Raw genomic sequence first — 22,073 nt, 5'->3', positions numbered from 1 at the left:
ACTGTCATAGCATGATCGGATATGGGTCGCATAGGGTCAAAAAAATCGGATTTGATGCGCTTTCGCCTGCAGTGTGAACGTAGCCTAAGTTCATTTTTTATCATGCCTAGGTTGTTCTAGTTCTTTGTTATTAGATTCCCCTTGTGTCTTCCACCCATGTTAAGTCTCCCTTGTCCTTCATGTGTTTCATGTCTGTGTCTTACGTTGTCTAGTTCAGGTTGTCATGTCTGCATCTTATGTTTCCTGTTTTATTTTGCAGAGGTCTGGTGTTCATCGTGTTTAGTTTTACTCTTCCACTGTGACGTCGTTATGTTCATGTGTCAGCTGTTTCTCCATGTGTTCCCACTTCTCTCATTAGCCTCCTGTGTGTATTTAGTCTGTGCGTTCTCATTCAGTCTTTGTCGGATCGTCTGTGTTGTTCGTATGCCAAGTCCTGCGTTCAGGTTTTCATATATATATGCTCATCATCATCATCATCATCATCATCATCATCATCGCCATGTTTAGAGTTTTGTTTGTTTTTCTGTTTCCCAGGGTTTTTCATAGTTCGTGCTTCCTTTCTAGTATACCCAGTTTAGGTTATCGCTTAGGTTGCATTGTTTTTGCCCTTTTATTTTGTACTGTTCTGTCTGCCTTAATAAACAGCTCATCATCAGTTAAGTTTGAGTTTTAGAATGTCTGCACCTGGGTCCACTCTTCACACTCCACGCAGTTTGCCTCAGCAAACTGTGACAGATTGTCTGTTTCTACTGTGGCTAAACATGGAGTTAAATGAGACTGATCTATATTGGATTGCTAAGATCAGATAAAAATAACTTCATAGGATGTGAAGATCTGCAGCTAAACCACAAACACTCTGTACACTTAACCTCAAAGTAAATGAAGGCTTACATATTTTTGTATCAGTCTCCACATGAATTATGTTTATAGTTTTACTTTTGGAAAGTGAAGCCATAAGCCTTGCCTAATCTCTAAAGGAACAGAAGCAGTGACAACATAACAAATTCTAAGACTAAGTCCATGAGTTTTTTTGATGAATTGGAATGTCAATACATCTGTGAACCTTAGTGACCACAGCACAGTCAGTTTGTGAGAGGAAAAGTTCTTTGCAATACTTCAGTGTTAAAAGCTCTACCTGAATGTGTGTGTGTGCTTTAAAGGCTTTGGTCAGTAAAATTGGAAAAGATCTGCTATATAAAATTTTGCCTATTTGATGTTACGACAGAAATGCCAAAATGCCAACTGTGTGATGTTAGTAGACTTATAAGTATCACACTAATCATTAAAACACAGGAAAATCTGATGGATGGACTTTCCATCATCGCCTACTTGGGGCGTAGTTCATTAAATTAATGTTAATATTTTTTCTTCTTTCATTTCATTCTCTGGTGGTTTTTAATTGTCCTAAAGTAAATAATTGATAGAAGAAAAAGAATTACCATTCTTTGCAAATTTCATATATGGTCAGCAAGTACAATTACTTGTGTTTTAGGATCATATAACAAACCTCATGGAGCAATAAAAGTATTATAGAATTGCTATAACAAAAAAATCATATCTGCTCTTGCTCTTAATGAAGGTGGTCACACTTTTCTCCTCTCCTCCTCCTCCTCCTCCTCCTCCTCCTCTCCCTTTGCTTCCCTGCTTAGCCTCTTATGTCCTTGTCTAGTCTCGTGTTTTTTGTATTACTTTTCCCTGGAACACTCTCTCACAGTCTGTTCTCTAAAACCTAAAAGAGGAATTATGGATTGGATCAACTGGTCCCTAAATGCAATTGACACCCCCTTCTCAACGTGAAGTTTGGGCTTGGGTGAGCCTGAGTGCTGAAGATATCTACCTATTCAGAACCATGGTAACAGGGTTCTGGCGGACCCTGACTTATCAAAGAATTAAGAAAGCGGAGTGAGTGCAGCACGGATAAGATCTTGGAGAGGCTACAGCTGCTGTGACTACTCAGAATAAGATCTCTGACTGCAGCCTGGATACATCTCGGAAGGGCTAGCTCAGAATAAGATCTCTGGGCGCAAATTGGATGACATCTCGTGGAGGCACACTGCCGTGAGTTCTCAGAATCGGCTCCATGAGCACAAGAAATGACAACATCACAGAACACAAGTACGGCGAAGCTCGCGGCTCTCCAACGGGAGATTGCGAGACCAGTGTTGGACTGTAGAACTGCTTTGAAATTCATATGAGCTGTTCGCACTAGAGTAAAAACCACAATCACTTCATGCGGATACCCCTTTGGCGCCAGCTGCGGCCTCAAGGCTGGAGATGAACAAAAACACCCTGATAACGACTGTGTTTAGACTGTTCCTTCCCATTCCATGCAAGGCCACCTGGGTTGGCTGGAAGACTTTACCTAGCCTAGCAGGGCGAAGGACACTGTCTCAGCTGAACTCTGGACACGCACACACATACATATACACTGATATGCACACACTCATCCCCCCTCCCTTTCCAAACGTCTTCGATGCTTATTCCCTTCCGATGTTGACGGTGGATCAAGGAGACCAGCGCACGCAGGCCCAGATGTACTGTCTAATTCCGCTGTCTCTCACCCTTTACCCACCCCTGTTGCTTGTCATGTGTTTCTTTGGTGTATTAATTAAGAGTTTTTTCATGTGCTATGTGCGTATGGAACGCCAGGACTGCCATAATGAATTAATTAAATACACCATTAAATAATTAATTAAATGTGGCAATAATTAATTAAAATTGGAATTAATTAATTAAATAAATAGTTATGATATATGTAATTAATTAATTATTGACACATTTAATTAATTATTTATGTATTTCACATTTTAATTAATTATTGACACATTTAATTAATTAATTATTGACATATTTAATTAATTATTTATGTATTTCACATTTTAATTAATTATTGACACATTTAATTAATTATTGACACATTTAATTAATTATTGACACATTTAATTAATTATTTAATGATATATTTATTTATTTCATTTTGGCAGTCCTGACGCCTGGCTCTCATCATGAAATAATTTTATCTGTCAGCCTCACCCATCAAACTCAGGGGGCGGGGTTAACGCTGATCGAGTCAAAACCATTGCTTTGGCCTGGTGGCCATTGTTTCTAGCACACAACAACCGGCATGTGGAAGCTAACAGAACTGAGCTTTGAAAAACCCTGTTTGTGTGTTACCAAATACCGTTTTAATATTTTTTTAGCCGAGAATGTAGTGGTTTAATCTTCATGTGTCTGGTCGGTTTGTCAAGATACAGCCTCTTTGCAAAAGTGTTTCGATGATTTCGGAGATGTCGTCCCAGTCTCACGGCAAAGCGTGGGATAGACCCGCTCGCCTCGCAAGCAATCCCACCGACAAAGCGCAGGCCCCGGTACACAGCTGTAGTAACCCCCGCTGACTTCTTTTACTGAGGTTATATTTATCGGTGTTTTATTTCCTGATGTTCTTATGTGTCCTACGTGTTTCAGTCGCCAATTCTGAATTATAACTAACATTAAAAACATGTTGTGGTGGGGCGTGGTCTGCGGGGCCGTGCGGACGCACCTGCACGGCATCCGCAATCACGCCCGCCGTGTTAAAACACGGGGACTCAGGGGTTGGTGGTGGTGTGGTGTGATGTGAATCAAATAAAGTTGGCTCTGAACGTCGCTCTGTGGTCCCGCCGTGCCTTATTCATGCCACATTGGTGCCGAAACCCAGGAGGCGGCATGGCGGGTACCTACCAGAGCCAGGAAAGGAAAGAGCTGGCCGAGATGGTGGCCGAAATAGCGGCCACCCAGCGGAAACAGGCGGCGGAGGTGCGTCGCCAACAGGAGGAGCTGCGGCAGGAGAGCGAACGCCACCTGGGGAAGATGGCAGAGCTGGCAGCGCTGCTCTGGGCCTGGGCGCCACCCCCACAAGTGTGTCTCGAGGACAGTGGAGGAGCCGTGTGGGTCACCTCGGCAGCCGGAGGTGGTGGACGAGCCACGCGGGGGTCCGAGCCTGCCGGAGGAGGAGGAGCAGCAGCCGGGTGAAGGGCTGCTCCTGCCGGGAGCGGTGGAGGAGCCGCTCCAATCGGAGGCCGAGGACGAGGCGGGCGAGGGTCTACACCTGCCGGAGGCAGAGGAGTCGCTCCACCCGGAGGGGGGCGAGGGGCGGTGCCTGCTGGGGGCGGAGGCGCAGTGCGGGGAGCCGCTCCAAACGGGAGTGGCGGAGGCGGTGGCGGAGCAGCTGTGCGGGGAGACGGAGGTCCCTGCTCCAGGGCAGCCTGTGCAGCCGGAGTTGGAGGCAGAGGAGCGGGACAGCCCCGCTAGGCCGGGGATCGGCGGGCTGGCTAGTCCAGCCTCGCTGCCACCAGTCGATTCTGCGCGCCTGGCGTCTGCCCAGCCGCCTGTGTGCAGGAGCACACGGCCATGCCGGTGGGGCCGTGTCCGCTTGCTACGCGGCCGACCTCCGGACCAGCTTCGCCGTTGCCGCTGGATGCGCGGGCGGCCACCAGAACGGACGCTTCCCCGTCGCTTGGTCGGGGGCTGGGGCGCCGATGTGTAGGGGCCGAGTCTCGCCCCAGGTCGCGGGGGGGAGTAGGTTTGGCCGGATCACTCCCCGGCCTCAATCGGGCGATGGGGGTATGTGGTGGGGCGTGGTCTGCGGGGCCGTGCGGACGCACCTGCACGGCATCCGCAATCACGCCCGCCGTGTTAAAACACGGGGACTCAGGGGTTGGTGGTGGTGTGGTGTGATGTGAATCAAATAAAGTTGGCTCTGAACGTCGCTCTGTGGTCCCGCCGTGCCTTATTCATGCCACAATGTTTAAGGAGGAGAGAGAGCAAATCTGTTTAACATCTGATCTTTGGGTTTTTGTTCAGTAATCAGCGTGACCTGTGTATAAACACATAAAAGAGATAACGTTGGTGTTTCCGTCATGTAGTAACTGCTGGCTTTAACTGTACAAAGGTTGTTCGACACTATGAAACACATACAGACTTCATGATGTTCGGCTAATATTTTTATTGTGAATATTAATCATGCTGACCTCGCTCTGTACACCACGCAGCGAGGTCAGCATATCCACGATATCCTCAGCTCCATGAGTTTCCCAGCTGACTATCTAACTGCCAACTATTCCAGAGACGTGAAAATATACAGCATAAAGAAAAGTGTAAGAGACTCAGCAGCAGATTAGAATTACAGTTATACATTTAATAAATCACCAAATGAATCCAAGAAACGAGCAAACCTGTTCCGACAATTTGAATTTGTATTCCCTCAGCTGCAGACTCGCTGCTGTTTAAATGTTTGAAAAGGAAGATTAGATATAAACAAACGTCAAACATAGACTCAGTCTGCCTTCACATTTGATATGAGGCCAGCACGTATAGTGGCCTCAGCAGGCTATTACTGAAATACACGTGCTATATCATAAACTATGATATAAACAGGGAGGTCCTATTAACATGTTTAGTTTTAAAGGACACCTTCCTGCCTTTAGTCTCATTCATGAGCAGTATTCGTTTTCTTCTAACATCCAGAAGTCTGCACAATGTGTTTCATAGTTTGTAACAAGCCTTTGACAGGTAAACATAACATGACCGAAAAAGCAAAAAAAAAAAAAAAAAAAGAGAGAGAGAGAGAGAGTGTTGATATAAGAAGAGAAAATTCTCTCAATTATGGAGACAGGCAAATGGTTCATTTATGTTTGATGTGTGTTTATTCCTCCCTAAATATCGTCGGTGAAGTTCGCCATGCACGTCAGATTTTCCTGCGCATTTTTATACCTCTGCCAACAGAGAGAGAAAAAAAATCACATTCTAACAGACAGCTGGTGCTTAGAATACAGTTGAATAACTATTAAAAAACAGATGATATTTAGATGATAGTTCAGTCTAACACATGTGCCAGTGAACCATTAAACGTCTGTGAAACTATGCAGTTATGAAACGTAACTTTAACCTCAGCCAAACCGATTTGCTCAGTTGTAAATAAAACAGCGAAGTAAACGTGACCCGACAGACAGAACCTGAGTGAATGAAGTCCAGCGTTTAACCACTGAGAGCTAAAACTCAGCTGAGGTTTGAAAGCTGTGTGCTGGTGATTGGACATCAGCCGCTGATGAAGCTGTTCGCCTATAAAGTGCTCTGTAAGGAAACGAGCTCCAGCAGCTCTGCGCTCGGGGAAAACACTATATTTACTTATCTTGTGCAGAAAAATGCGCTGACATTGCGTTATATCGAGCACCGGCTGCCCAGTTAAACTGTGACTATCACCAGGTAACGTAGGCGTGTTTCTTGAATTAGCAGCAGGTGTTAAACAGCTGACAGATGAGGAGGAGGATGCATGCAGGTAAACTGAGGGTCTGTTGAGCTGATCGCTGGTTTCGTGAGAAAAATGTCAGCTCGTTCTTTATGTTACAGAAGCACAGAGACACAAGACCAGGCGGAAAGAGACGATCGTTCGGTGAAAATGAGAATCTGCGAATGCAACATGTGGAACACGGAGAGTGGAATATGTAAACAAACCGGTTAATGTACCCCCTCGGTGCGCTCTGCATGCTAACTGTTAGCAGAGCTAGTGAAATCTCTGAAAACATCTGAGCACTTTTGCAAGCATGTTCTATGTTGACAACCTGACCAGACATACGGCGCGACATTCGCGGCTAAAACACTGTTAAAAGTGTAGCTGGTGACAGAAAAACGGGGTATTTTAAAACTACACCACCACCATTGCTGCCTGTGATTTGATCTGCATTCTGGGATAACTGGCTGCCCCAAGTCTACACAAGCAATCGATTATCTAGGATCGACCTGTTTTGACTTACTTTGCACGGCAACCAATCAAATGTTAGAGAAGCTGCATGGGCAGCGTTAACCCCGCCCCCTGAGTTTGATGGGTGAGGCTGACAGATAAAATTATTTCATGACGAGAGCCAGGCGCCGGGACTGCCAAAATGAAATAAATAAATATATCATTAAATAATTAATTAAATGTGTCAATAATTAATTAAATGTGTCAATAATTAATTAAAATGTGAAATACATAAATAATTAATTAAATGTGTCAATAATTAATTAATTAAATGTGTCAATAATTAATTAAAATGTGAAATACATAAATAATTAATTAAATGTGTCAATAATTAATTAATTACATGTGTCATAACTATTTATTTAATTAATTAATTCCAATTTTAATTAATTATTGACACATTTAATTAATTATTTAATGGTGTATTTAATTAATTCATTATGGCAGTCCTGGCGTTCCATATGTGCAGAGGTGTTTTTTTTCTGTTCTCAAACTGATCTCTCTGTTGGAGCTCAGTCTGGGGGGAGTTATTTTTTTCTCCTAATCTTTCCATTGTTATACCTCTCTGACCTGTCTTCCCCATGTGATGTTTTGTGTAATGTATGTATGGTCGGAGGGTAAGATGGCGCCGCCATTGCGTACAATAGGTCGGCAGCCTTATGAAATCTCCCCTTGTTGGGCTAATAAAGGTATATCAATCAATCAATCAATCAATCAATCAATTAATTGCAACTGGTGGGGCTGAGAGAAATGAAAGGAGGAAAACCAATAGTTATCTAGGAATTTCAATTTATTCACTGATCATGCAACATGGGTATTGCAGAGACATTAAACACGACTTAAAAACATCTAACGTATAAGGTCCGAGAGATTTTCCAGGAATGGGGATGTATTTTTGATCATACCTAGTGAACTCGAGATGATAATACATGCTTTTCGAACAAGGAAGCTCATATGACCCCTGTTTTAAAGTTGCTGCACTGGCAACCAATCAGGTTTAGGTTCCATTTTAAAATTCTAGTTTTAACTTTTAGAGCACTACGGAGACAGACCCCTACATTGCTGATTTGATTCGTACACATACCCCCACTCGTAACCTGAGGTCATCAAACCAAAACCTTGTAGTGGTCCCCCACACTCGTTTTAAAACCAGAGGGAACCCATCTTTCCAAGCTGTTGAACCCAGACTGTGGAATGCACTTCCCCTATTTCTACGGGCTTTGGACTCAGTGGAGACCTTCAAAAAGCAGCTAAAGACATTTTCATTTCAAAAAGCTTTTAATTAGACCAGGGTTTTTATGATGTATTTTATGACTGTATTGTGTTTTTACCTTGTAATGCACTTTGTGACATATGTCTGTGAAAGGTACTATATAAATAAACTTTACTTACTTACTTACCTGTTGACTTTTAATCTGTAATATAACCTGCCCTGGTACATGTTAGGCTCACAACATAAGCTACTATGGTGATATAGCCCACTAAGACATAAAACATCTTCATAGTACAGAAAACCCAGAGTTACCCTGATAAGGCGAAATCCTGATTTGTGGTACGGGCCTCTGAGGAAACATTTCACTTTCTCCCCAGGCACCAATATTATGATATCATCTTTTTAACTACAATTTCTTTATTCTTTAGATTCTTTATAGAAATATACAGGTGTGGTAGTTTATAGTACACAAATTGCCTGTTGGTTTGTATTTTTTTTTTTTTACATTATCTTTTTCCCCACTTTTAAAATTTTGAATCCAAATATCTTTTTATGTCCCTCAAATCGGTGCACTGCAAAGATAAAGGAAATTGTGCTGCTGTGTTGTTTTACAGATAATATTTTTGTATATTTTGTAATTGTGTTTATTTTAAATATTTTTAAAAATGTACATGTATCAATAACTGCTGCTTGGATTAAGTGCTCTAGCTGCTATGGCAGGTTTGTAATTACAAATTATAAATATTATAGTTGCATGTCAAATAACCAAAAATCCTATTGAAACTTGTTGAAGTCTGTCTTTCTTTAGTTCAATGATACATTCTTTGAATTGTAAAATTCCTCACTGAGGTCAAATTGCATGTGTTTCATTACATGTTTTTGCTGCAAATTAACAATACAACTGGTAAAACAAACAACTATTGTTTTTCTTTCTTTGCTTTGGTTTAGTTGGTTCAGCGGTTGTTGCTAATTTATATTTAAGAATCAAAATCAGGCTTGGCAGTACCAAACTTTGAGTTTTACTCTGGGCATTCCAAATCGGGGCGCTTAGTAGATGGGTTGATCCAGCGTTACTACTGCATGGAAAATGATTGAATCTGCAGCACCACTAGGATTACAAGATCTCTTGTTTTCCAATGTATAAATCAAAACGCTCAGCATCAATAACAAATTTAGGCCTACAATTGCAAACTCTATACAGGTATGGAAGAAAATAGAATGATGGTTAGGTGGTCCAGCAAAATTCTGTAAGAACTCACCACTTTGGCATAATTTGAAGTTACTATGTGGCTGCCGACCATTCACTCGATCCTCTTGGTCTTGATGAGGTATACAAGGCTCAGGGCCTTCGTTCATTTCAGTACTTAAGGAGACATTTCTCCCTCCCTGCATCTTCACATTTTGTGTTCCTGCAGCTCAGATCAGCTTTAAAAGCATATGGGACTCTCCCTTCCCTTCCATCCATGCTGGAATGGATCCTGCCCAAATCTGGAAGATCCTCTGTCTATTTAATATACAATAAGTTAGTTGAACATGGTGTAAAACCTTTGCCTATTGAATACATTTGGAATGGGGAACTGGGAGAACTACAGGTAAATATAGACTGGGATACAGTATGGTTTAATCTAAGCTTGACTTCTAGGAACTTGGCTCATCTACTATTTTATTTCAAAACTATCCACAGAACATATATTATACCCCATTAGAGATTTCAGATGAAAATACAGGCTACATATTGCTGTAATGTATGCAATAATCCATCACCAGGCACATTACTACATATGTTTTGGAAATGTCCAGTTATATCTGAGTTTTGGGTTTATGTAAACTCTTCTTTATCTGATGGACTTGAAGTTTTTTACATTCCTAATCTTGGTCTCTGCCTCCTTAATGATACCACTGACATCCCATTAAAACAAATTCAATGCAAAATGTTTGTTGGAGGAGGCAATAACTGATTTTGTGCACCTATTATTAATATTTGTATTTCCACTGTCTTTTCTTCTTTGCCTTGTGTTGCAATGTTGCCACTGCAGTTTATAATGTTGAATATGTCTGTACCCTAACCCTCTCCCCCTAAACCTGTAGTAAATCAATAAAATGTTTATCACAGAAAAATGAATCAGAATCAGATTACCATTTCAACTCTTCCTTGAAGTATTTGAAAAACTGCAGCCCTCCTTTTTTATGGCACTTTGGACAATTAAACAACACTTCATCATAACTTTCAAATAATTATGATATGAACATGTATGCTATAGTAAGTCTTTTAATTCAGAGTAAAAATGTTTTCGTTTGAAAATGTCCATAAGGTGGCGATAGACAATGTCTTGATGTATGCTTAGTTATCCAGATAAGGAAATCCCAATAGGTTGATCCTGTTCATCTGGACATAGTGAGTTCATTAGCAGAAATGTATCATCACTCATTCAAGTCTTATTCAGTTTCAGCTGACTGCAGGTTTCCCCAATCTTATGAACAGTACATTTCCACAATGACTGAAACTAGCAACACTCAGAGCCATTTCTCTGTAATAAACTCTCTTTTCCAAAGATGAGCGATTTCTCGATCAGATTTATTTTTTTTATTACTTTGTTGTTTCAGCAACATTAAATTTAAAAACTGTGCTTTTGAGTTAAAATATATATTTATAATTTTAACAAATGACAAATTAAAAAGGCATGAACATTTTTTTGTATCAAAAAAATATCGAACCGTGACACCTGTCACGGCCAGGCGGATCAGCTGCACGCTGATCAGCCCTCTCTGTTTCTCTCTCTCTCTTCCTCTCCTCTCTCGCCGGGGAGGAACTCACTGTGGGTTCACGCCCTCGGCCCACGCCCTCGGGAGATGAGACACCTGGGTCTCATTAAGGGGAGCAGCATTTAAGCCAGGAGGTGACTGCTGTTTGTCGCTGGATCGTTGTCTACCACGCAGCTTCCTGGATTTTTCCCCGTGTGATTCCCGTGTGGCAGTGTCGGAGTGTGAGCCTGTGATCGTGTGAGTGGATATTCTGAAGAACACGTGCTTTCCCTTGGACTTCCCTGGACACCCCTTCTTCCCCCACTCAGCTGTATATAACACCCCCCCCCCCCCCCCCCCCCCCCCCCGCACATTCTCCTATATACACCTGGTGACTTGTAAATAAACCCTTCTTGTGAGCATCAGAACCGGAGTCCTGCGCTTGAGTCCTCCTCCAAACCGTAACAACACCAAAGTATCAAACCGAACCGAACCGTGAATTTTGTGTATCGTTGCACCCCTAATATATATATATATATATATATATATATATATATATATGTATATATATATATATATATATATATATATATATATATATATATATATATATATATATTTACACACATATGTATAGTGTATATTCAACAGATAGACAATAACTAATGCAATCCATTGCTTTTTTATTTAGTTTTGACAGCAACAGCACAGAAAAAAACAATGCTATAGAATTCTACATCAGAATGAAAAGTGCAGATTTTGTAATATGAAGCTTACCATCAAGTTTTTTAACATTGTGATGGTCATCATTTTTTGCATATTTAAAAACAAACATATTCAAAAGTAATAAGGAGACAGTTTTCAATTTTCAGTCCAAGTGGCAGATTGTCATTAAGCCTGCATATACGCATTACATATCTGCTAAGATGTTAAAAAAAAAAAAAGATCAAAATAAGAATATTGCTTAATCCCAGTAATATGTTGATTGTTATTGCTCTTCTAGATAGTCCAGTCAAAGATGATCAGGCTCTCTCCTTTTAGCCTCCGCTTGAGCTGTAGGATGAACAGAACCTTTATGTAATGGAATATTTTATGAAGGTAGAATTTAATTCCCAAAAAGCAGCCTGACACAACAACAACCAAAGTTATTTTGTGCTCCTAGTTTGCCACACTTGTACATTATCTGCCCTGAGGCTGCAGGCAGGCCATGTCATTTCAACATAAAGCTTTTAATTTCTGTCACTGTTGTTGTCATGACAGACAGCGCTGAGATCACCTCAATAACCACAGTTGTTTCTAGGTGGACAGCAGCCAGAAACCTTTCTTGATATTTCTTATAGAATTTGAGTTATTGAACTGGTTTTACACCTTTAAGCTGGCCTCTTTTTATCTTGTCTGATCACCATGGTGTTGACCAGTTTTTACCAATTTGGACAGACTGAACTGACAAAAACTAAAAATAGTCAGTTTTGGTCTCTATGGTTTCCTTATAAATAGGTCAACTCAAAATAAACATTAACCCTCATACACACAGACACATCTGAATTACGCTAATTTTAAATGATACATCATTAGCCATTTGGGGTTCAAATATTTCTGAGGCTTAAAAAGTAGAACTAGAATGTAAAAAAATAAACTGTTAAAACCGGAATATTTACAGATCCTCTTACCTCGAGCCCACTTTCGGTACGTGTATATGCACAGCATAGCTATAGCAGTGTAGAGGAGGAACAGCAGGATTGTGGACACAAGATTGGACAGAGACATCAAAGGAGGCTCACTTGAAGGCTGAGCTCTGGCTGTAAGGAAGAAATAAAAGAGTTTTGCTGTTTAAAAATGTTCTCTCTGCTATTGGCCGCTATGCAACTCTTCTATTTTAACAGGTGTTGTCCCTAGGTCATTTAAGCATGCTGTTGCTGAGCCGATACTAAAAGAGAGCAGTTTGGATCCAACACAGCTTAAGAATTATGCCTAATGTCTAAGTTCCTGTTATTGTCTAAAATTATGTAGTAGTTGCAAATAAACTTTTTGCTTTTTTAGAAAAACATGAAATCTTTGACAAATTTCATTTTGGTTTATCTAAGTGCAACCCAACAGAAACCACACTACTTAAAGTCTCTAGTGATGTTATGATGTCAGCGGACTCCAGAGCATCCACAGTTATGTTTTTGCTGGACTTAACATGTGCCTTTGACACCATTAACTATACCACCCTGATTAACAGGCTCTGGGATGTAGTCGGCGTGTCCAGTCTGACTCTGAAGTGGTTTCATATGGGCAGAAATCTGTGCCATCAGAAACTGAATTTGAATAAGTTCAATTTGAATTTGAATTGCTCAGATTGAATCTGAATTGTAACTTGAATAAATGCTTTTGAAAACTGAATTTGAATTAGTCTAATTTGAAATTGAATTTATGGTTTGAAAATGATCATCACTAAATTGAAATTGAATTTATATTTTGAAAATGAATTGATTTGCTTTGAAACTGCATTTTATCCTTTAAAAATTCAGCTCTCGAATAATTTCAGATTCACTTCTCACCATTCAGTTTCAGTTCTACAATTCAATTTCAGTTCCAAAATTCAGTTTTTTGGAACTTACATCCGGTTCCGGTTCAAGCGCAGATTAATAGAACTACGTTTTACTGGCGGACCGAAAGTGTTACTGACGGGAATCTACAGCGTCTTGAGCTGAATTAAGACTTCAGAAGTCATTCGTCATGTCGAATGACCAGCGGATAAACTCTCAGGTTGGTAATAAATGTATTACATGTATAAGAACAAGCGTCATGTTAACAAATGATAGCCGTAAGGTAACTTTTATGCTTATTGTAGCTGTTAGCTAAAAACGCTAATTTAGCGTAGTTTGCCCTGGATTCAGCTTTGACAAACAAATATGATCGACTGTTTCTAGCAGAATTCCAAAGTTGTCATCTTGGACCCTCTCAGAGTACCCCCTCTGTATGCTTGCAGAGACCCCTACAGTAGGGAAACATGCAAAATGGTGCCCAAACCTTTGTATTTTAGCTTTATTTATGTCTTACACAGCATCCCAACTCTTTAGCTGACTTAATAACTTTAGCTAAAGTGAATAGTTAGTCTAATTCATTAGTGCAGCATTACTGGATCATCTCTGTTTGAAGTGATATAATGTGATATACAACTATCACTGTGTTTAACTACCATAATAATTCTTAGGGTACTGAGTGCATGCTTAATTAGATTTTTTTTTTTTTTTTAAGCACACTGCTCCATTAATATGTTTGACAGGCTGAAGTTGTCGGGTCACCTCCTAAATCGACCATCTTTTACAGGTGTTTTGTGCCAGAAATGGAGTGTCCACTGAAGACTCAAGATACTGAATCTCTACGCCTTGCCATTGATCCCTCTTGTGCCTTCATCTAGACAAGAGACAAACTTCACCACTCTCATATGCTCTGTACCTAAATCACCATCCCTGACAGTCGTAGCTTGGCTCATCTGAGGGTGAAATTATAAGAATGTGTTATTTTGCAAAGTGCTCTCTAGGGTTCCTAAATAAAATATGGCATTGAGGTCATTTCTTTTGAATTAATCCCTTCTTCTGAAATATAAGAACCTCTCCTGGTTTTGATGACACTTTGGATTTCCTTTCTGTTCCACTCCCAACCCCAAATAGATGCTGACAAGCTGACACAGTAACATGGAAGAGGGAAAGAAGTTGGAAAGGACTACTACAAATAAACCCAATGCCTAACAATGAAAAATGTAAAATAAGAACAATAATAATAAAGATAAAAGATAAAGTAACAAGTTTTTAGTTTCTTTTTTATTCCAAATGATCATCCAGATGTCTGTGACACAAACACCATAATGGAAGGCCTTAGTCATCACATGCTTAAACTCATATTTTTGCATATGCTGAACAGGCAGTCAGACATGCTGTAACTGTGGGGTAGAAAACAGCATGAACACCATACAGCAGGGGTCTCAAACTTCAGTCCTCGAGGGCATGGAAAAGTTGCATGACACTTTGATCGTTGAGGACTGGAGTTTGAGACCCCTGTCATATGGAATATGACAGGTGTGGTTGAACTGCATGAAGACTCTGAAGTTTCTCTTCTCTTCTGGCAGGACAGGAATGTGGCCTTGTCCTGTGAGCCACTGTAAGGATGTACTTAGAGTAGAACTGGACTGTCACCGGCCTCAGGCTCTTCACCCTTTTCAAAGACAAAGATAATATTTTATCTAATATTTTAGATAAAATATTAGATATTGTTTACCTGTAAATGCACAAAGTAAATTTAGAAATGTTATTATTGTCAAGAGTGAATAAGCACTGATAGTGTAATCTACAGCTGTGGCCAAACGTTTAGAGAATGAGAAGTGTTGTTTGCTTATTTACAAAGTTTGCTGTTTCAGTGATAGTTGTATATCATATTATATCACTTAAACAGAGGTGATCCAGTAATGCTGCACTAATGAATTAGACTAACTATTCACGTTAGCTAAAGTTATTAAGTCAGCTAAAGAGTTGGGATGCTGTGTAAGACATAAATAAAGCTAAAATACAAAGGTTTGGGCACCGTTTTGCATGTTTCCCTACTGTAGGGGTCTCTGCAAGCATACAGAGGGGGTACTCTGAGAGGGTCCAAGATGACAACTTTGGAATTCTACTAGAAACAGTCGATCATATTTGTTTGTCAAAGCTGAATCCAGGGCAAACTACGCTAAATTAGCGTTTTTAGCTAACAGCTACAATAAGCATAAAAGTTACCTTACGGCTATCATTTGTTAACATGACGCTTGTTCTTATACATGTAATACATTTATTACCAACCTGAGAGTTCATCCGCTGGTCATTCGACATGACGAATGACTTCTGAAGTCTTAATTCAGCTCAAGACGCTGTAGATTCCCGTCAGTAACCCTTTCGGTCCGCTAGTAAAACGTAGTTCTATTAATCTGCGCTTGAACCGGAACCGGATGTAAGTTCCAAAAAACTGAATTTTGGAACTGAAATTGAATTGTAGAACTGAAATTGAATGGTGAGAAGTGAAACTGAAATTATTCGAGAGCTGAATTTTTAAAGGATAAAATGCAGTTTCAAAGCAAATCAATTCATTTTCAAAATATAAATTCAATTTCAATTTAGTGATGATCATTTTCAAACCATAAATTCAATTTCAAATTAGACTAATTCAAATTCAGTTTTCAAAAGCATTTATTCAAGTTACAATTCAGATTCAATCTGAGCAATTCAAATTCAAATTGAACTCATTCAAATTCAGTTTCTGATGGCACAGATTTCTGCCCATAGTTTCAGTCATACCGTTCCACTTTTAGTGGTTTTTCAAAACAGTTTACGTCACACTCTAAGGATTTGACATGTGGGGTACTGCAGGGTTCAACTCTGGGACCTATTCTTTTTCTCCTGTACATGTTACCTCTAGGATTTATAACTAGACAGTTTCCTAATGGGTTTCATCACGTCTATGCTGATGATATTCAGCTCTGCTGCTCTTTTAAACCAGTGGAAGTTCAAAAGTAGTCTTCTTCAATTAGATGTTTAACTTCCATTGAACAGTGGCATGGTGACAACTACCTGCAGCTGAACTCAGAGAATACAGAAACATTCATTATTGCTCCTGACAGCCAAATCTCTGTAATCAAACAGCATCTTGATTCTCTGGGCTCCTCTGTTCAGCTGTCCCTGTACCTTGGTGTTATTTTAGATTCTACCACGCCCCTAGGCAACACTCTCGACAGCTAATTAGGAGCTCCCTTTTTCATCTAAGAAATATTTCTAAACTGTGAACCTTGTCTAAATCTGAATTGGAAATTAATATTCATGCTTTTATTTCATGTCGTTTAAATTATTGTAACAGCCTTTTTCTTTGTTTGAACAAAAATAATCTCAACCGTCCAGAATGCTGCACTAAGGCTCTTAACAAAGACACAAAAAAGAGAGCACATTACACCATTTTTTTCACATTGGCTTCCGGTACACTTTAGAATTAATTTCAAAATCTTAGTACTGACTTTTAAAGACTTTTAGAGCCCTGAAGCTTCTGCCTATACATTGCTGATTTTTTAGACACTCCTTTTTCTCCACACTCCTTTTTGCAGCCTGAGATCCTCTAGTCCAAGGCTGTTGGTAGTACACATTATTGTGTATGTACAATAATACGTACATCTTTTTTAGATTATTGTGAAGGACTTTGTCCTGTGAAGAGTGATATATAAATGAAGTTGTTAATAATAATAATAATAATATTGCTGTTGTTTTTGCTAGACATATTGGTGCTTTAAACATCATAAGGTGAGTCTTTTAGTCAGTTTACATTACAGCGAATATTTTCAAAGTAGTCAAGAATAGCACTTTAGACCTCAAAATAACAGGTGAACTATCACGGTCACAGCAATACAGGCTCTGACTGGATTATTAGTATATGGATTGTGACACAATTGATCATAATATACATCTATGGTAAGTTCTGCAAGGTATGTTTTGTACTTGATCAAATACGAGGGGAGAATTTTTCAAGTTGAAATTTTTGTCTCCAACAGAGCTTTGCCTTGGAAATACACATTTCATTGTCCTATTGCAAATATAATCATGAAGCAAAAAATTTCATGTAACTAAACATCATTATCACCTCTCACACTCAGCCAGCTCTTTGGGGACTTTCCATGTTCAGGGTGTTCACAGTTGTAGAAGCCATTGACAGACATGGGCACATTTTTAAGGATCATCTCTCCTCTAGCATACTTTCCAATGAAAACATCATCTTTGTAGAAAGTAGCAAAGAAATCTGACGACGAATACTCATCATATCTTTCCTTGTAGGAGCAGCGAAGAGCCACATTATCTCCCTCAGTCACGGGAAGCGCAGGGCTCTCTAGGATCACCACACCAACTAAAATACAGAAAAAAAGCACAGATGTTTGCAATATGCTCTTTTTTCTATCGAGCTACTAACATAAACATATTTTTAAAGAGGTTAAAATGAGAAAATATAGACTTAAAAGCAGAGTGCATATTTAAGAATCTCCCACTTTGAGGAATTTAGCCAAACAATGTTATGACACTTTGACAGACAGCATAGCTCATTCAGACCTTTACTGCTACAAAGTTTCATTTCTAGTGCTTACATTTGTTTAACTTTAGTATATTTAATATGGTTGATTTAACAAATTGACAAATTACCTATTTACTTATTACTTATTATTTTTTTCTATACAATAGGTTTAGCTGATGTGGTCAGCTAACACAAAAAATTAAGAGAGGGACATTTCCTATCCCACAATTACGCTTAAACATTTTTACTTCTTTGTTGCATTTGTGCAAAGCCTCAGCCACATAAAGTGCTGTTCAAAACCAACAAACTTTCAGTGGAAATGGCTTATAAAGCCACTGAGTCTGCACTGTTGATACTTACTAAGCACACTCACTGGCAGTGCAGGAAATGCTTTTATGATTGGTGTGTGCGTGCGTGTGTTTTAAGATTCTTAATAACAAAACAAGTTTATTTTTCATTTTTATATATGTTAGTGTTTTGTGATACAAGCACAATTCTTGTTGTTTTTGTTATGACTACTGGTATAAAAAAGAAAGAGAAAAAATATTGAGTGGATTTTGGTAATTATGTAAACAACACCTAATTAAAACTGAAATACGATATGTAAGTTTTCCACTAAGTGATGAACATGATCTTAATATACCTCTCCGCTTTGGGTGAGGGCTTCCAAAAGCGTACTACTGTTCACTATTTTTAAAAAAAAGAAAAACTTCACAAGCCACAAGTGCGACTACAAGTGTGGCTACTACTTACACCCCCTATAGTGTGAGAGGATGCAGGAAATGGGCTGCAACTAGTTCCAAATAATGGGGCCTGAGAAACAAGACTGACACAAAACATGGTAATTTGGACTCTATCAAATGTCTGTCACATCATGAAAATGTATTTCTTTTAAAGATATTGTGTATTTCATCTGACATTTCATAGAGAATTTTAGTTATACAAATGTGATATATGTTAGGTTAAAACAGACCTTCCCAAAGTGCGGGGCCCGCAGAGCCATGGCAGGGGGGGTGCGGTATGAAAAGGAAAAAAAACAATGCTTGGACACTGCTAGCACGGGTGCCTACAGAAACGCAAAGCAGGAGATGTCGCATAGCTGAATATGTTTCCAAACCAACTTCATTCTAAGCCAAAGGCTAGAAAATATGGTGAAGCAAATCTTCCCTTTGGTTTCACCTGCACAAGTGCTGAGGTAGGTCTCTCCTGCAGAATTGGTTTTCCCCTTTGTCGGGAGCAGCGCTGGGCTGTTCAAATCACGGACAAACAGGATCCCACATTCTTGATTTTTAGTTCACAAACACTTGTTGTAATGACTAACTACTCCTGACATTTTGGCGATGTTAGCTCTTTACAGTAAAGTTACAGTGGGATACAAATAATATCAGGCTGATCCTGCCACGATTTGTTCCCTCGGTTCAAATCACAGACAGACAGAATCCCACAGCTATTTATGTTTTTAAACCCATTTTGCACAGAGGCATTTTTTGAAAAATGTATTGCTAACAATGTTGAATATTATTACACAGGAAAAAAAAACAACTACACGTAAAATAATCACACGTGACGCCTCTGCCTTTGTTAATGGAGGGACAGTAACTGTGTGTAAAACCTGCAGATAGTCAGATTAACAGTATTTTGTCTCTATCTGCAATTCATCTCAGGTAAACAATAACGTGGCGCACAGCGTGACGTGAAAAAAGGCACATACCTTTGACGCAAAAAAGGAGTTTTAAAAAAATCTCAGTTTTCGGTGATTCCAAACGCCGTTTACGTGTGGACGAAAGCTGCGTTTTCAAAAATACCCGTGTAGGTGTGGACATAGCGTAAAAGAGTTAGTAGTTTATTTTATTACTACCTGTAATTTATTGCAAGTTACTTGTATTTGCTTAATTGTTTACTAAATGTTTGAGGTGTGAAAGAAACCACAATGGAGCAAAATATGGGTGTGTGTGGTTGGAGGATGTGTTTGTGCGTGTGCGTGGGGGGGGGGACATTTTTCTTGTAAAACAAAGGGTGGCCCAGCAAAAAAAGTCTGGGAACCACTGGGTTAAAATAACTGTTAACTGTTAATTAGTTAGTTTTTCTTTTTTGCTTTTAGTTTGCTCCATTACTTTTGCTTCCTGTGTTATTATCAAGCTTGAGTTTATTTCTGTTCAGATGATCTCTCAACGATGATTTGGCTTTTTTTACCCACATTCTTTTGGGTAAAAAAAATGCCACTTTTAAAATTTACCTGCTATCCAGCTCGGTCCCTCACATGCTTTAAGCATGCATTGCTAGTAATACATTTCATTTTTTAGTTTTGTAAATAAAAACAGTTTTTGATGGTAGTTTATTTGGTACAGAGTCTAATCTGACTGACATTGAGCAAGAGACAGGATACAACCTTGATAGGTCACAGTTACTTCACAGATCTAACACAAAGAGAAAGAAAATCCCCAAAACCCGTAGAAAATATTGTTTCTTGAGGCATCACTGGGAGCCATTGAACTATGGTATCACCCCAGAGACAAATCTGCTCTAAAACTCAATGTATAGAACAAGTATTTCAGAATTGCAGTCTTACTGTTCACTGTTATGTTGAGGGTGTTGCTGCATTCCTTCTCAGACTCACACCAGTACAGTCCACTGTCTGCTGAGTAGGCTCTGTTATTGATGCAGGAGGATCCATTTGGGCGACCCCAGCCATCCTCACATAAAACACGCAACCCCATGGAGGTGTTTCTTCTCACTGCCCAGCCGTTAAAGTTTCCTGGCACTGCGCAGTTGAGACTGAACGCTTCATAGCGAAAGAACTGAGTTCTGTCTGGCTGGATACTCAGCGTGGCTGCTGTGGGTTCCATTAAGAAATTATAGCCAAAAATCTTGTAGGACAAAGTTTTGACAACACAATACTAACAATTGTTACTGCAAACTATATTGTATTGTGAACACTGCCTATAGCTTTATACGTTCAATTTGATCCCAAGCATAGGAGCTGTAGTATTTCACCAACCAAACAAATTGACTGAAGTCAATTTCTGTCATGCTATTCTACAGGTGAAAATGATTGCTACATGTGCTGGAATTTCAAACTACATTAAATAGTAATTTAATGAAAGTCAAATTTCTTACAGATGAGTAGGCAGAGTGAAACCGTTTCCATGCTCTTTCTGAGTTGTCTGTAGTCTACTGCAACAGCCTGACCCAGATGAAACCACATCCTGAGCATATATGAGAATTGAAACAACAAAGCACAACCCCCCAAAATTACTCACATGGTTATAAAATAAACTACACCTATCCCCTGGGCTTCATGAAAAAAAGCAAATGTAAAAATTCTTAAAATTATAATGGCCTGTGAATTGTTGTTTTTTATAAGTCCATAACTTCTTTACCTCTGCTGTTACTTTGTCTTTTCATTTATACTTGATTCTTTGTTTTAGCTTAGTCTAGCCTCCATAGTGTCATTTTATAATTTGTCAAGTTTTTCTCTTTATGTTAGCCACTTCATTATTACAGTCTGTACTTCCTGCTTTATTTTAATAGTCCTATATCTTTCCAGATGTACTTTTAGTTCTATTTCTTGTGTTTTATGATTTTCCAAGTAGCAAAAAGAGATAAACAAGTATCTAAGAACTGATCACTGACTTACGGAGAAAGGAGGATACACACACCAATGCACATTAAAGGCAAAGAAGTGAAGAAGAAGTAGTAATTTCTGGGCATCCACATCACAGAGGGCCTCAAATGGACTGCAAACACCAACATGCTAGTGAGAAAGGCACAAAAACAGCCAGGATCCTGTGCTTAATGGCCTAATGAGAAACTGAACAGACATCTGTTCCTGAAGACTGCACCTTTAACATGATGCAAAACAATGTAGCAAACATTGTATTGAAATCTCACTTTAACTATTAAAACCACGTTCACATTTTCCTAAACCTGTGTTGTCTGCTCCACGAGTCCAGCCTGCCTGAAGGCTTATGCTTTAACAATCAGTGTAGCACTCCAGAGGCCTCCCAGAGCACGAGAATCACGGCGGGGACAATCTTGGCCCACACTCAGAAAAGAGCAGAGAAGAGCAGCAGAAAGAAGACCCAGCAGCCACAGTGCAGAAGCCCCCCCTGCCCCACCGCAGATAGAAAAATTACACCCACTCTAACATTCAGTGAACCCCCAGACTCGATAAGACAACAGACACCCAGGTTGAGTCAATTCTCTACCTCTGGCAGATGCCCACTGGATACCCTTTACATGCACTTGCCGTTGATGCTGATGGGCCGTAGCATGGAC

The 22,073-nt window shown here is 39.6% G+C and overlaps 1 protein-coding gene across 1 annotated transcript; it reads right to left on the bottom strand.

Moving 5' to 3' along the window:
* Positions 1-11,540: 11,540 nt before the first annotated feature.
* LOC113019001 (Fc receptor-like protein 5) lies at positions 11,541-21,156 on the bottom strand. The gene is made up of 5 exons (XM_026162482.1): positions 20,913-21,156; positions 20,365-20,628; positions 17,373-17,633; positions 12,404-12,532; positions 11,541-11,786 (listed from the first exon to the last, which is right to left on the bottom strand). Exons 1-5 carry the CDS (start codon positions 21,007-21,009, stop codon positions 11,746-11,748), a joined length of 792 nt encoding a protein of 263 aa, XP_026018267.1. The 5' UTR covers positions 21,010-21,156; the 3' UTR covers positions 11,541-11,745.
* Between the last annotated feature and the right edge of the window lie 917 nt (positions 21,157-22,073).

The sequence above is a fragment of the Astatotilapia calliptera genome, chromosome 3, assembly GCF_900246225.1.
Source record: "Astatotilapia calliptera chromosome 3, fAstCal1.2, whole genome shotgun sequence".
In the NCBI taxonomy this organism is placed as follows: Eukaryota; Metazoa; Chordata; class Actinopteri; order Cichliformes; family Cichlidae; genus Astatotilapia; species Astatotilapia calliptera.
The sequence above is the reverse complement of the archived record's forward strand: the minus strand, read 5'-3'. Positions and strand labels throughout refer to the sequence as shown.

Excerpts from the sequence above, each read along its gene's own strand:
- LOC113019001 (XM_026162482.1), bottom strand. The coding sequence starts at position 21,009 with ATGCTCAGGATGTGGTTTCATCTGGGTCAGGCTGTTGCAGTAGACTAC. Across the intron at positions 17,634-20,364 it reads CCTCAACATAACAGTGAACA|TTGGTGTGGTGATCCTAGAG; the intron begins GTAAGACTGCAA and ends TCTGTATTTTAG. Across the intron at positions 12,533-17,372 it reads GAGCTGGCTGAGTGTGAGAG|CCAGAGCTCAGCCTTCAAGT; the intron begins GTGATAATGATG and ends TCTTCCTTACAG.